Source organism: Rana temporaria, chromosome 9, assembly GCF_905171775.1.
Source record: "Rana temporaria chromosome 9, aRanTem1.1, whole genome shotgun sequence".
In the NCBI taxonomy this organism is placed as follows: domain Eukaryota; kingdom Metazoa; phylum Chordata; class Amphibia; order Anura; family Ranidae; genus Rana; species Rana temporaria.
Window position 1 is genome coordinate 126674943 of NC_053497.1, and position 13569 is coordinate 126688511.

The 13569-nt window shown below is 43.4% G+C and overlaps 1 protein-coding gene across 1 annotated transcript in view; it reads right to left on the bottom strand.

Moving 5' to 3' along the window:
- Positions 1–9836, bottom strand: part of LOC120914023 (histo-blood group ABO system transferase-like) — a 177918-nt gene extending 168082 nt beyond the window's left edge. The window contains exon 1 of the mRNA XM_040324452.1: positions 9699–9836. Coding sequence (XP_040180386.1) covers positions 9699–9714 — 16 coding nt within the window. The 5' untranslated portion in view covers positions 9715–9836. The remainder of the gene's footprint in view (positions 1–9698) is intronic.
- Between the last annotated feature and the right edge of the window lie 3733 nt (positions 9837–13569).

The window sequence follows — 13569 nt, forward strand, 5'->3', positions numbered from 1 at the left end:
TGATCCCTTCAGGTAACTGTATACCTGACGTCATTATATCTACCTGTCACTCCTTTGTTGGACTGTGAATTTATTTATACACTGGTGTGTTTCAACCATTCACCCAGCATTAAGAGCTTTCCAGGCTCTCATGTGGACTTTATTTATATACATCTTTGTATATTCATCATTTGTGTTTACCATCAGTGATCACAATTTATTAGCGCTGCACTTTTGTTTCACTATTGCTTTATACTTTGTTTGTTTGTGTGCTGGCAGCTTTTTCACCTAAAAACTTTTTTTGGTTTAGCACAGTTTTTTCCCCCCTTTTTTGGCTATATATATATATATATATATATATATATATATATATATATATATATATATATATATATATATATATATATATATATATATAAAACGTTTGCCGGGTTCTAAGTAAATTTCTAGCAAAGAAACACTGATTTTTACATGTAGGAGTGGAATGCCAGAAATGGCCCGATTGGCACGTGGTTAAAGCATTTGTATACCCAACCGCAAAAATGTCAGTCTATCAGTCTTCAATCTTATTATTGGATAAATGTGGTGGCATTCATTTTTATTTTTCAGCCTTTTTTTTTACTTTCACCCTGTGAATTAACTTACAAGTGACACACTTTTCGTCCTAGTGTTACCTATAACTTTGTTTTCTCCTCTCCACTCCTCTTTCTGTAGGGGTTTTCCAAGGCTCTGTCCTTGGAACCCTCCTCTTCTTCATTTATACCTCCTCCCTTGGTCATGTGATAATCTCCCATGGCTTCCTGTACCATCTCAATGCTTCTAAAACACAAATCTATCTCTACTGCTCACCTCACTCATTCAGTCTCCTCTGGCATTACTAACTCATACCTCCCAACTGTCCCTAATTTCGAGGGACTGTCCCTGATTTGGAGCAATGTCCCTCTGTCCCTCATTCTCCTCATTTGTCCCTCATTTTGGTCTGATCTATATAGATGTATATAAAATGCACTTTTTATCTATCAAAAAGTGTTTCCCAGCACTAAACTTTCATCTGATTTCTAAATTGCTGCATTTGTAAATTCCGAAAGCCAATATAAAGAAATAGTACTGGTAAAAAAAGCACTTGTGGGTTTACCCAATCTTATTTTTTTGTACAATTCTCCTTTAAGGGGGCGTGGCAATGGGTGTGTCCTATGCCTGCATACTTTTGCTGATAGGTGTCCCTCATTCCCATCTCAGAAAGTTGGGAGGTATGCTAACTTAATAACTGACTTATCAGCATGGATGATACACCACTTCCTCAAACTCAATCTTTCTAAAACTAAGCTCATAATCTTTCCTCCAGCCCGTACCCCCTCCCCTGACTTCTCCATAATACATTCATCTGTCCCATCCCTGATGCCAGGGTGCTAGGTGTAATCATAAATTCTGACCTCTCCTTTCAGCCGCAAATTCAAGCACTGTCCACATCTTGCAGACTTCAATTCCGTAACATCTCCGAAATTCGCCCCTTCTTAACCGTTGAAGTCACTAAGAAACATATTCACTATTTTGTTATCTCTTGCCTTGACTATTGTAACTCCCTCCTCATTGGCCTATCTTTCTGCAGGACCCCCTTCAGTCTATTAGGATTGCCGCTGCCAGAGTCATCCACCTTACCAACCATTCAGTGTCCGCCACTCCTCTCGGCCAATCCCTCTACTGGCTTCCCATTGCCCAACGAACAAAATTCAAAACACTAACAATAGCATACAAAGCCATTTACAACTCTGCCCTGAGCTATATCACCAATCTTGTCTCCAAATATCACCCAAACTGTCCTCTCCAATCCTCACAAGACCTCCTGCTCTCTAACTCTCTTGTTTCCTCCTCCCATGCACATTTCCAGGGCTTCTCCAGTGCCTCTCCTATCCTCTAAAACTCACTACCGCAATCTGTCTGGTAATCTCCTACTCTGTCCACCTTTAGGTGATCCCTGAAAACTCATCTCTTCAGGGAGGCCTATCCTGCCTAAAGTTAAAGCGGAGGTTCACCCAAAAAAAAAATTTTTAACATTACATTCAGCCGAGTTGTCCTAATGACAATAGGCTGTTTTTTTTGTTTTCGTACATACCGTATTTTCACAGCCGCTTCCGGGTTATGTTTTCTGCGGGACTGGGCGTTCCTAATTGATTGACAGGCTTCCGACCGTCGCATACTGCACGTCACGAGTTGTCAAAAGAAGCCGAACGTCGGTGCGCAGGCGCCGTATAGAGCCGCACCGACGTTAGGCTTCTTTCGGCAACTCGTGACGCGCTGGTTGCGATGGTCGGAAGCCTGTCAATCAATTAGGAACGCCCAGTCCCGCAGAAGACATACCCGGAAGCGGCGGTGAAACTACGGTATGTACGGAAAAAAAAAAAACAGCCGATTGTCATTAGGACAACTCGGCTGAATGTAATGTTAAAAATGTATTTTTGGGTGAATCCCCGCTTTAATAACCAAATCTTATACTTCCCTCATCAGTTCATCCCTCATGCCGCGTACACACCATCACTTTATGTGATGAAAAAAAAATACATTTTTAAAAACGTCAATTTAAATGACCGTGTGTGGGGGAAAACGTTGTTTTATGTCTTGTGAAAAACAACGAAAAAAAATTGAAGCATGCTTCAATTTTATGTGTCGTTTTTCAAAACGTCGTTTTTTGTTTCACAGAAATTGACCGTGTGTAGCAAAAAACGACGTTTTTAAACCCGCGCACCCGCGCATGCCCAGAAGCTAGTTATAAAGCGAGCATCAATGGAAAAAAGTGGTGAACGTAAACTCGCTTTGCTAGAGCATTGTGAAAAAATGATGGTGTGTAGGCAACGTCGTTTTTGAAAATTGAAGTTTCAAAAACTTCATTTTTTACTTCACAGAAAATGTCGTTTTTTTTCATCACATAAAGTGATGGTGTGTACGCGGCATCACAGTTACTACCTTTTGTTTGACCAGCCCCTCCCTTTTAGATTGTAAGCTTGCATGAGCAGGGCCCTCCTAACCATTGTGTATTGAAATGTATTGTGCTAGGGTACAAAACACCTCTCCTCATTGCCATAACATGTGGAGGGAAAGTGTTCTGTAGTCCACAGAGGACTGATAATATTGCAATATGGCGCTTCCGTGTCTTTTACACGTTGAATATGCTAATGAGCATTTACGCCGATTCAGAAACGAATGCCCGCTCGTCGTTTTTTTTTTTTTACGTCGCTTGCGTTCGGCTTTTTCCGGCGGATAGTTACCCCTGCTATGTGAGGCGTATCCTATGTTAAGTATGGCCGTCGTTCCCGCGCCGAGTTTTGAATTTTTACGTCGTTTGCGTAAGTCGATTCAGAATACGGCCGGACGCAAGTTACGCTCACGCCGAAACCAATGACGTCCTAGCGACAACATTTGGAGCAATGCACGCTGGAAAATTTAGCCGGCGCGCGCATGCGCAGTTAAATCAGCGCGGGGACGCGCCTGATTTAAATAGTACACTCCCCCTAGCCACGGAATTTGAATTCCGCCGGGGGATTTACGATACGCCGCCGCAAGTTTTGAGGTAAGTGTTTCTGAATACAGCACTAGCCTCTAAAACTTGCGCCGGCAGATCGTAAATCAGATAGATTACGCGGATCTAAAGATCCGCTAATCTATCTGAATCTACCCCAATGTGTTGAAGCAAAAGGATCGGTGTGACAGCCGGGCACATTTGCATCATGAGAAATCAGCTGCAGTCCCTACCATATTACTTTCATGAATAGTTACCATTAAGCTGTTAATGAATAGCTAGTCAGTCAAAAGGTAAAACGTCATTAGCAAAGCAGGACTATGCCCTCATCATGCATAGCATTCGGTCAAGCAAGAAATGAAAAACAATATAATAAAATTATTATCCATCTATAAAAAAATAAACTTCCTTCATATGCAAGTGCTCTATACAAGACTTCCTCTTCAAAGTAGGGCTATTTATTAATACATTTATTATGTAGCGCTATCCCCTAGAGGGATGCTGGATTTTTGGGTCCCCCTATTTTTGCAAAGTCATACTGTGACAGAATTCAGTCCATGGGCTTTGTTGTTTTATTGGGGAAATGCCCAACTTGACTTGAAGAACAACAATGAAACCAACTTCCTTCACTATGTACAGCACAAAAATGACAAATCCTTGACTGTATTCCCTTTGAAACAGCAGCAGTCTTTCTGGAATTGGCAATGGAAATTCCCCTTGTGGGAGCTAAGGGCCAAATTCATGTAGAATTGCGGCCGTGTAACGTAACCCGTTTACGTTACACCGCCGCAAGTTTTCAGTGTAAGTGCCCGATCCACAAAGCACTTACCTGTAAACTTGCGGCAGTGTATCGTAAACACGTCCGGCGCAAGCCCGCCCAATTCAAATGGGGCAGGTACCATTTAAATTAGGCGTGCTCCCGCGCCGGACGTACTTCTCATGCTCCGTTCGCAATTTTCCTGACGTGCTTTGCGCGAAATTACGGCGGCCCGACGTGTTTGTAAATCGCGACGTGCGTAACGTACTTACGCCAGAAAAAAAAAATTCAAAAGCGACGCGGGAACGACGGGCATACTTTAACATGGTGGAGTAATTTTACACCATGTTAATAGCACCCCTAACTTTGCGACTGGAAACTAAGACTTGCGCCGACGTAACGACGGGAAAAACCTTTGTGGATCGCCGTAACTGCTAATTTGCATACCCGACGCTGGAATACGACGCAAACTCCACCCAGCGGCGGCCGAGGTATTGCATCCTAAGATCCGACGGTGTAAGACAATTACACCTGTCAGATCTAAGGGCTATATATGCGTAACTGATTCTATCAATCAGTCGCATAGATACTCTGAGAGATACGACGGCGTTTCAGAGATACGCTGTCGTATCTCTTCTGTGAATCTGGCCCTAAGTTTCCCCTGTGTGGAATGTTAGCAAAGTCCCAATTTGCAGGATCTCTATGTCCCCTCTCTTGAAAATACCAGCCCACCTGGCTGCTTGGTGAAATGTCCCAGAACAAGGGATTGAGTTTAGCTTATGGATGCCGTCCCAAAAAGCTTGCTGGACATTGCATCTGGCAGCTTTTTCCCTTTTAGGCCCCTGGGTTTTAGAGGGACTCACACTATTCCTGTAACACTGCTGCTTTTGAGAAGACTGCTGTGCAGGCCTCCTGCTGTCCAGGTCCCCCCATGCCAGTCAGGGTGTCCCCTAGAAGAGACTGTAGGGTAATGGAGATCCCTCTTTATTCCCTCCTTCCTCAGCTTCCAGTCTGGAGGCAGATCCCCCTCAGCCCTGACGTCCCCTATCAGGCTACAGGACACAGCCTCAGCACTCCATCTTCCCACCCAACTCCCCTTGCTGGCCAGGTTCCACAATATTTATGGGCTGATTCAGCCACACTGCCAGGCCTTCTGCCTGGGGATTGGCCAGATTCCCATAAATATGCAGACCATGGCTCTTTGCCTCCACCCACTGGCTTCTAGAAACTTCCAGGAGCTTTTAGAACCAAGGGAAGGTACTAGAGGCCTGACCAGCCTCCAGCCTGGCCTACAGTAACCCCAACCAATCAACCAGACTCACACAGCTACTGTGATTCTGAAATACATTTTCCTACGCTAGAATGCACACTAGAGGGTGCTGCATTTATGATTGTAATTGTATCCACTTTCTAATCGGTTCTCACAAAATAGAGTGGAACAACTTATTCTTTATATATAAAAGAAAAAGTATAACAATTTTACAAATGAAAACTGCATGTGCATTTCTTCTATGGGAATGGAGCAAAAAACAAATGTTATTAGACTATTTATATGATTTAAAACTAGAAATACTGCATACTTGAAATCCCTGTGATGTTTAGCCCCATATAGCTGCTAAATACCATATTTTTCCTTTTTTAAATAAATGAAAAACATTCGATCAGCACGTGAAATAGCCTAACAACGCTCCCAACAACGTTAATTTTTGCCAAATTCATGCAGAATCTATATACATGTACTTTTACTGGGTGAATTGCTATGCATATTTTTTATAAATACACCCCTTAAGGACCGCCGCACGACTATTTACGTCGGCAGAATGGCACGGCTGGGCATATGGACGTACAGGTACATCCCCTTTAAGAAGCCCAGCCGCGGGTCGCGAGCGCGCTGCCAGCGGCCCGGTCCTGTGCTCCGTGACCCCGCCCGTGGAACCCGTGGACCCGATCGCCGCCGGTGTCCTGCGATCAGGTCACAGAGAGAAAGAACGGGCAGAGGTAAGTGTAAATAAACCTCTCCCCGTGCTTCCTGTTGAGCCTGTCACTGATCGTCTTATCCCTGTCAAAGGGAACAACGATCAGTGACATCACACTCCCAGCCACGCCCCCCTACAGTAAGAAACACAAATTAGGTCACACCTAACCCCTTTAGCGCCCCCCTACAGGTTAACCCCTTCACTGCTAGTGTCATTATCACAGTAATCAGTGCATTTTTATAGCACTTTTCGCTGTGAAAATGACAATGGTCCCAAAAATGTGTCAAAAGTGACCAATGTGTCCGCCATAATGTCGCAGTCCAGGAAAAAAATCACTGATCGCTGCCATTACTAGTAAAAAAAACAATATTAATAAAAATGCCATAAAACCATACCCTATTTTGTAAATGCTATAACTTTTGCACAAACCAATCAATAAACGTTTATTGCTAATTTTTTACCAAAAATATGTAGAAGAATACATATCGGCCTATATTTTTGGGGGGTATTTATTATAGAAAAAGTAAAAAATATAGTTTTTTTTTTTAAATTGTCGCTCTATTTTTGTTTATAGTGCAAAAAATAAAAACCGCAGGTGATCAAATACCACCAAAAGAAAGCTCTATTTGTGGGAAAAAAGGACATCAATTTAGTTTGGGAGCCACGTCGCACGACCGCGCAATTGTCAGTTAAATCTACGCAGTGCCGAATCGCAAAACGGGGCCTGGTCCTTTACCTGTATAATGGTCCGGGGCTTAAGTGGTTAAAGTGCACATAGACATGAGATGACACACCGACTATCTAATCTCTATAGGCAGATAAAAACAATCACTCCTTGCAGGAATCTTCTTGTAATCAATTGGAAAAGTTCAGTCAGCCCAACAGATGCAATTTTAATCTCTTGCTACTAAAAAATGTAACCACGTGCTGACTGTCCTCTTATTAGTCTAGAGTTATACAGATTTTTAGTATCTTAATCCTACTAGCAAAATCGCTAGGAGCAGCAATGTATTGCTAAACCGTTGAAATGCTTGCCTATGGAGTATGCAACACAAGTAGCATGCTGTGGCATCTTGTAATGATTGCACATGATTGGAGCATTGTGCGATTATGTAAGACTGATCCCTTTCCACACGTATAGCTTATTCTATAAGAAGACATTTATTACATCAGTTTAGCAATCAGTAGCTGCACTAGAGATTTTAGTAGCATAAAATGGCTATTAAAAATCTTCTGTGTTGCTCTAGCCTGAAGCTGGCCATACAACAATAGGATTTTGTGAAAACCTTTTTTATTTTCTGAACATGAATTTTTTTTTTTTTACATTTACATTTTTATGCATACAGGAGTATACATCTACAGTACTTTACAGCATAGCCTAATACGTTCATGAAGTCATGGCCAGTAAAAAGAGGCATATCACTTTGACAAAAAAATATATAATATTAAGTATTAAGTGTTAACAACAGCCTGAGTTTTAATAACAGTAACACTCTAATATTCTTTTGTAGTGGTGTGCAGTTGGAAGCCCTGCACAACTAAATGTATCATACAGATATGTGTAGTACACATAAAGTACATTGACATGCAATTGCTATAATACAAAAGTTGTAATGAAAAAAAAAAAAATGATCGTAATGCCATCCATATTTGGATCGACATTTGGCTGGTTCAGCAGGGACCAACTGAATTTCGATCCATGTATTGTATGGGCACTGCGGTAAACAGTAGTAAATATAACAATCGACTTCCGTACACCTGCCCTGTCAGGTTTTCCCTGCTTGATCAGTGTATTTTAATGGCGAGAAAGTCTCCCTGCTGTCAGAATACAAGAGCTTAGCATGGAGGTTTTCCAAATCCACGACATGAGTGTGGATGGGGGTATCAAGTCAGTTTTCCTTATTCAAGCAGCTGCTTGAATGAAAAAAATCTGACCTATCTATTCTATGGGTTGCCTTACTTGTACAGCAGTCTGATGCCATAAAAAAAAAAAGGAAAGAGAATGAAAAGAGAGAGGGTAGAGAAGGTGGGAGAGAGGAGAAGGGTAAAGAATTGTACATTTATGGGGTAGATAGGAAAGAGTGTTGTTCAATTTTCTAATAGTTAGTGGGGTCAAATCGACATTCATTTTCTAATAAGTGACGAGGAAAGAAGCAGGATAAACATTTTTTTATTAAATGAACAAAATTCTAACTGTGAATGTGGTCTTTTATTTGGGAACATTTTTACAAATTGTAATGAAACCTGATTAAGGTCCCGTACACACTATTAAATTGTCTGCAGATTTTTGTCTCCAGGTTTACCAAAACCATATACAGTAATATGAGGTCAAACCTTAAGAGTTTCAATTTGTATGCAATCAGGTGGCCCTTGTACTACACGGTTTTGGTAAATCTGAAGACAAAAATCTGCAGAAAATCTAATAGTGTGTATGGGATCTAAAGCCTCGCACACGCGGTATGATTTCTGGCAGGGGATTGTCCTAAAATCTTACGGTTAGTACGCTCCTTTTGACAATTGTTGTCCAATTTTCGGCCAAAAAATGTTGGACGACAGGCTAGTAAATTTTCGGCGGACAACAGTTAGACGTCAGATTTTCGTATCGTCAGTACACAAATCCATCACACAAAAGTCGAAAGTACAAACATGCATGCTCAGAATCAATGCTCATCAAACACGAAATTAGAAGGGGCCCAAAGGGTGGTGCTCAAAAGCTGAAATTCCTTGTAGTACGTCACTATGTTCGTGTTTGCAAGACAAGATCCTGGCACACGCCCTTTTGACAAAAATCGGACGCGCGGATGGCCAACAATCGTATTGTGTGTACAAGGCTTAATACTACCTGGAATACCAGCAGGTCTGGATGAAATTGTAAGGGTTTTCATATGAAATTAATTGACTCATTGATGGCAATAAAGAACGTTCTGACAATTCTTTTTTTCCTGCGAATGTACAACTGAAAATCTAACCGTGTATGGATTTAGAAACCCAGTCACTATTGTCTGTCCCCACAACCCAGGTTGTTCCTCCGCTTTCTTTTCTCCCACAGCCTAATATGAGCCCAAATAGAACCCAAGTGTTCCCAGTGCTGTAGCTGCTTCAATATGAGACGGTCATCTATAGCCAGCCCAAACAATTCACCAGTGCCAAAGCCTCAGAAAAGAACACAGTACGTTCCTGTCCGTTCAGCCTAGCAACCTTGCGTATTTTATTCAGGTGTTAACATTTGATATTAAAAAATATATACAATGTGAAACATAAAAGATAAAAATAAATGATCAAAATTGTACTGGTGATACAGCACTGAAGATGAAAAACAAAATATATTTTTTCCATTTTTCTTTCTGTTCTAAGCTTGTTTGTTGAGTTATCCAGTGATCATATTATTCCATAACTGCTAATCACAGCTTGTAGAATAGTCTAGTATACCAAATTATAATAATTCTACATTCTTAGTATGAGAAGTACTTACATTTGTTCAGAAGCATGATTACAAACGTATAGAGAAGCTGCTGCTTTACCTGCCTGCAGGTGACTGATCTGCAAGGTGTGGTAGTGCCTGTGTATTTCACATGAAGAAGAAATTCTACACCCAAGTACCAAGCTGATTTGACTAGTTCAGTATGTATAATCGGATCACAGCTAGGAGCTGTGCAGGATCTTCCTTCACCTGCTAACAATATTACAGGATGCCTTGCCCTGTTAATGCTTTCACGTTAACAGTAAAGGTGAAGTCTAAATATCAACTTTATGAATTAGAAAGGGGATTTTTTGGGAGGCTGAAATTAACTTTAATGGTACCATACAAACGCTTAGGATAACATAGTTGGTATAAAAAGTTTTAAATTTTATTACAAACACAGTTTAAAATACACAGATTTAAAACAATGAAGACATGACAAAGGCTCTATATAGTCACATATAGTGTGACATTGGAATGATTATACCCTGTAAACACTGTTCACTCGACATGTTTCCCGAAAAGCGTTTTTCGCTTCTTTAGGAGATTGTTTTTGTACATATATACATACAGTTGTGCTCATAAGTTAACCTACCCTAGCAGAATTTATGAATTCTTGGTCATTTTTCAGAGAATATGAATAACACAAAAACATTTATTTCACTCATGGTTAGTGTTTGGCTGAAGCCATTTATTGTCAATCAATAGGGATGAGCCGAACACCCCCCGGTTTGGTTCGCATCAGAACCTTCGAACGGACCGAAAGTTTGCTCGAACTTTAGAACCTCATTAAAGTCTATGTGACTCGAACGTTCAAAATCAAAAGTGCTAATTTTAAAGGCTAATATGCAAGTTATTGTCCTAAAAAGAGTTTGGGGATCCTGGTCCTGCCCCAGGGAACATGTATCAATGCAAAAAAAGTTTTAAAAACTGCATTTTTTTCAGGGGAGCAGTGATTTTAATGATGCTTAAAGTGAAAAAAAAGTGAAATATTCCTTTAAAGATCGTACTTGCTGGGTGTCTATATTATGCCTGTGAAGTGGCACGTGTTTCCCGTGTTTAGAACTGTCTCTGCACTAAATGACATTTCTATAAGAAAAAAAGTAATTTAAAACTGCTTGCGGCTTTAATGTAATGTCTGGTCCCGGCAATATAGATGAAAATCATTAAGAAAAATGGCACGTCCTCATAGTTATTTTTGGTGGGTGTTGGAACGGGCCCTGCTGTAAAATATTAGATCAAGAATTGTAATTGCATGCCCCTGTTGAACAGGGGCAGACAAATTGGGCCTTTGGCACTGGTTCCACAACACAGCAACCCCTCACAGATACTCTAGTTGGAGCGCAGTAATGAGCCCTGCTGCAAAGTATTGCATCAAATATTGGAATTAAACGCCCCTGTTAAACAGGGGCAGAAAAATTGGGCCTTAGGCACTGGTGCTGGTGCCACAACACTGCAACCCCTCACAGATACTCTAGTTGGAGCGCAGGAATGAGCCCTGCTGCAAGGTACTGCATCAAAAATTGTAATTACACGCCCCTGTTAAACAGGAGCAGAAAAATTGGGCCTTAGGCACTGATGCTGGTGCCACAACACTGCAACACCTCACAGATACTGTAGTTGGAGCGCAGGAATGAGCTCTTGCCAGTGATCCATCGTCAAGACCTAGTAACCCAGAGGATTTTCGGTGGGAAAGGTGTCCAAGTCTGATCTTGCCCCTAGGTATTCCTTCACCATGCCAAACAGACACTGGCGATGGTTGCTGGAACCGATCATACCTTGGGACTGCAGACTAAAAAATTGTCTGAACGCCATCGGTCAGATGGCCACCTTCTCCACCGCTCCTTCTTTGACTGACCGAAGCCCAGGGGAGGGCTGGCAGTCTTTGGCCTGGGGGGCAAGTCCAGTCAAGTGGCCCATTGTTGGCTGAGTCTGCTGGCGGGGCGGTGGCTGACTGAGTCTGCTGGTGGGGGAGGTGGCTGGCTGAGTCTGCTGGCAGGGGGGGTTGTTGGCTGAGTCTGCTGGCGGGGGGGGGGGGTGGCTGAGTCTGCTGGCAGGGGGGGTTGTTGGCTGAGTCTGCTGGCCGGGGGTGGCTGGCTGAGTCTGCTGGCAGGGGGGTTGTTGGCGGAGTCTGCTGGCGGGGGGTGGCTGGCTGAGTCTGCTGGTGGGGGGGTGGCTGGCTGAATCTGCTGGCGGGGGGGTTGCTGGCTGAGTCTGCTGGCAGGGGGATTGTTGGCTGAGTCTGCTGGCGGGGGGGGGGGCTGGCTGGCTGAATCTGCTGGCGGGGGGGTTGCTGGCTGAGTCTGCTGGCGGGGGGATTGTTGGCTGAGTCTGCTGGTGGGGGGGGGGGGGTGGCTGGCTGAGTCTGCTGGCGGGGGGATTGTTGGCTGAGTCTGCTGGCAGGGGGGGGGTTGTTGGCTGTGTGAACAGTTTCTGTACAGTTTCTGTAAAAACAATTACAGCTGCACAGAAGTAAGTAGACCACACCCGTGGTTTGACAGTTAAAATGATGTTTAGGGACAAAGTGCATGCCGTTAGTTAAGTAAATGTCTCTCCTGGTATCCATTGTGGCAGAGCGAGGCTTTGTCCCAATGAAAGTGGGATTAAAGTGGACACAGAGGCTGCATATCGGCTGAGTGCAGAGCTGCAGAGCATAAATTTAAAAACAGAGAAAACTGCTCTGGGGCTCTGTGGCTTGGAGATCCTTCAGAGTCTTGGGTGGGACGGGTTCTCTAACCTTGTGCCTGGGTTTTAAGGATAGCCAGCAGGGTGTGTGCCCAGGTGCACACAGCTTATATAATGAAGGGCTGGGGAGTGCAGAAGTGAGAGGAAGGTGGAGTTGGAGAAGTGGCTGTTAGTGCCTCTGTGTGAGGATAGACGCTGTGTGCGTTGAAGGGCTTCGGAGCCGTGTGCATCCAGGACTGTGGGCCTGGAGGAGCTGGTGGTTTAAGGAACCAGTACCTATGGCAGCAGTGCTGTCGAAGAGTAGCCAGGTGGGCCGGTATTTTCAGTTATCTCTGAACATCCCTGCGTGGGATTCCTGAGTAGACTTTTGTTTTGTTTTACCTCATTTAATAAATGTGGGCTACCAGGCCCTTAACCATGTATGCCTGTTTGGTGTGGACTCACTACACGAGAGCTAGCAACCCCCTATGTCACAGTGATGAATTCAGCGGGCACAAGACGGTGGAATCCGGGTCTCTGCGCCAGTGGTGAGTCGCATCAGGAACTGCTGCTAGCTGTGTGTGGCAGCCAGATGAACAGCATTGCACAGAAGTTTGATGGACTGTGTTGCATGCAGGTTGTGTACCTGTGAAAGGAGAATCACATTTTGTCTTCCCTCTCTGCTGTGAACTGTGTTATCGGTTGCTGTATGCAACACCGCAAGGATGGAGCGGTCAAAACAGAAAAAGGAGGCGATCCTTGCTGAAGCAAGATAAAGGCTACTGTGTCTAGAGGGTATTTCAACACATGCTTCAGTCAAACCAGAGAATTTGACTGAGTGTGAAATCTCTGTGATCTGGGGTAAATTAATCATGTCACCCCCAGTTAAAAGGTAAGTGAAATAGGTTGTCCCTGGCAACAGGAATCCAGGTGGACAACAGCATGTGGAAAAGAGGAGAAGGGTCATGTGTGGAAGCAACGTCCAGGCCAGCAGGGATGTCGGGGATCCAGGAAGTCTGTCTACTGATGGTCATGACCAGTGGAGTTCTCAAGAGTGGTATCCCATGGCAACAGAGAGCCAGGCATTAAGGAGATGCCAAGAAATAAAATTTCAGCATTCAGTACCATGCTTGGAATGTGGTCAAGTGGGGCATGGGATCTTTACTTGCCCAAGGTTCTGGAACACCACTGAAGAGTCTGGAAAGGCTGCAGTGTCATC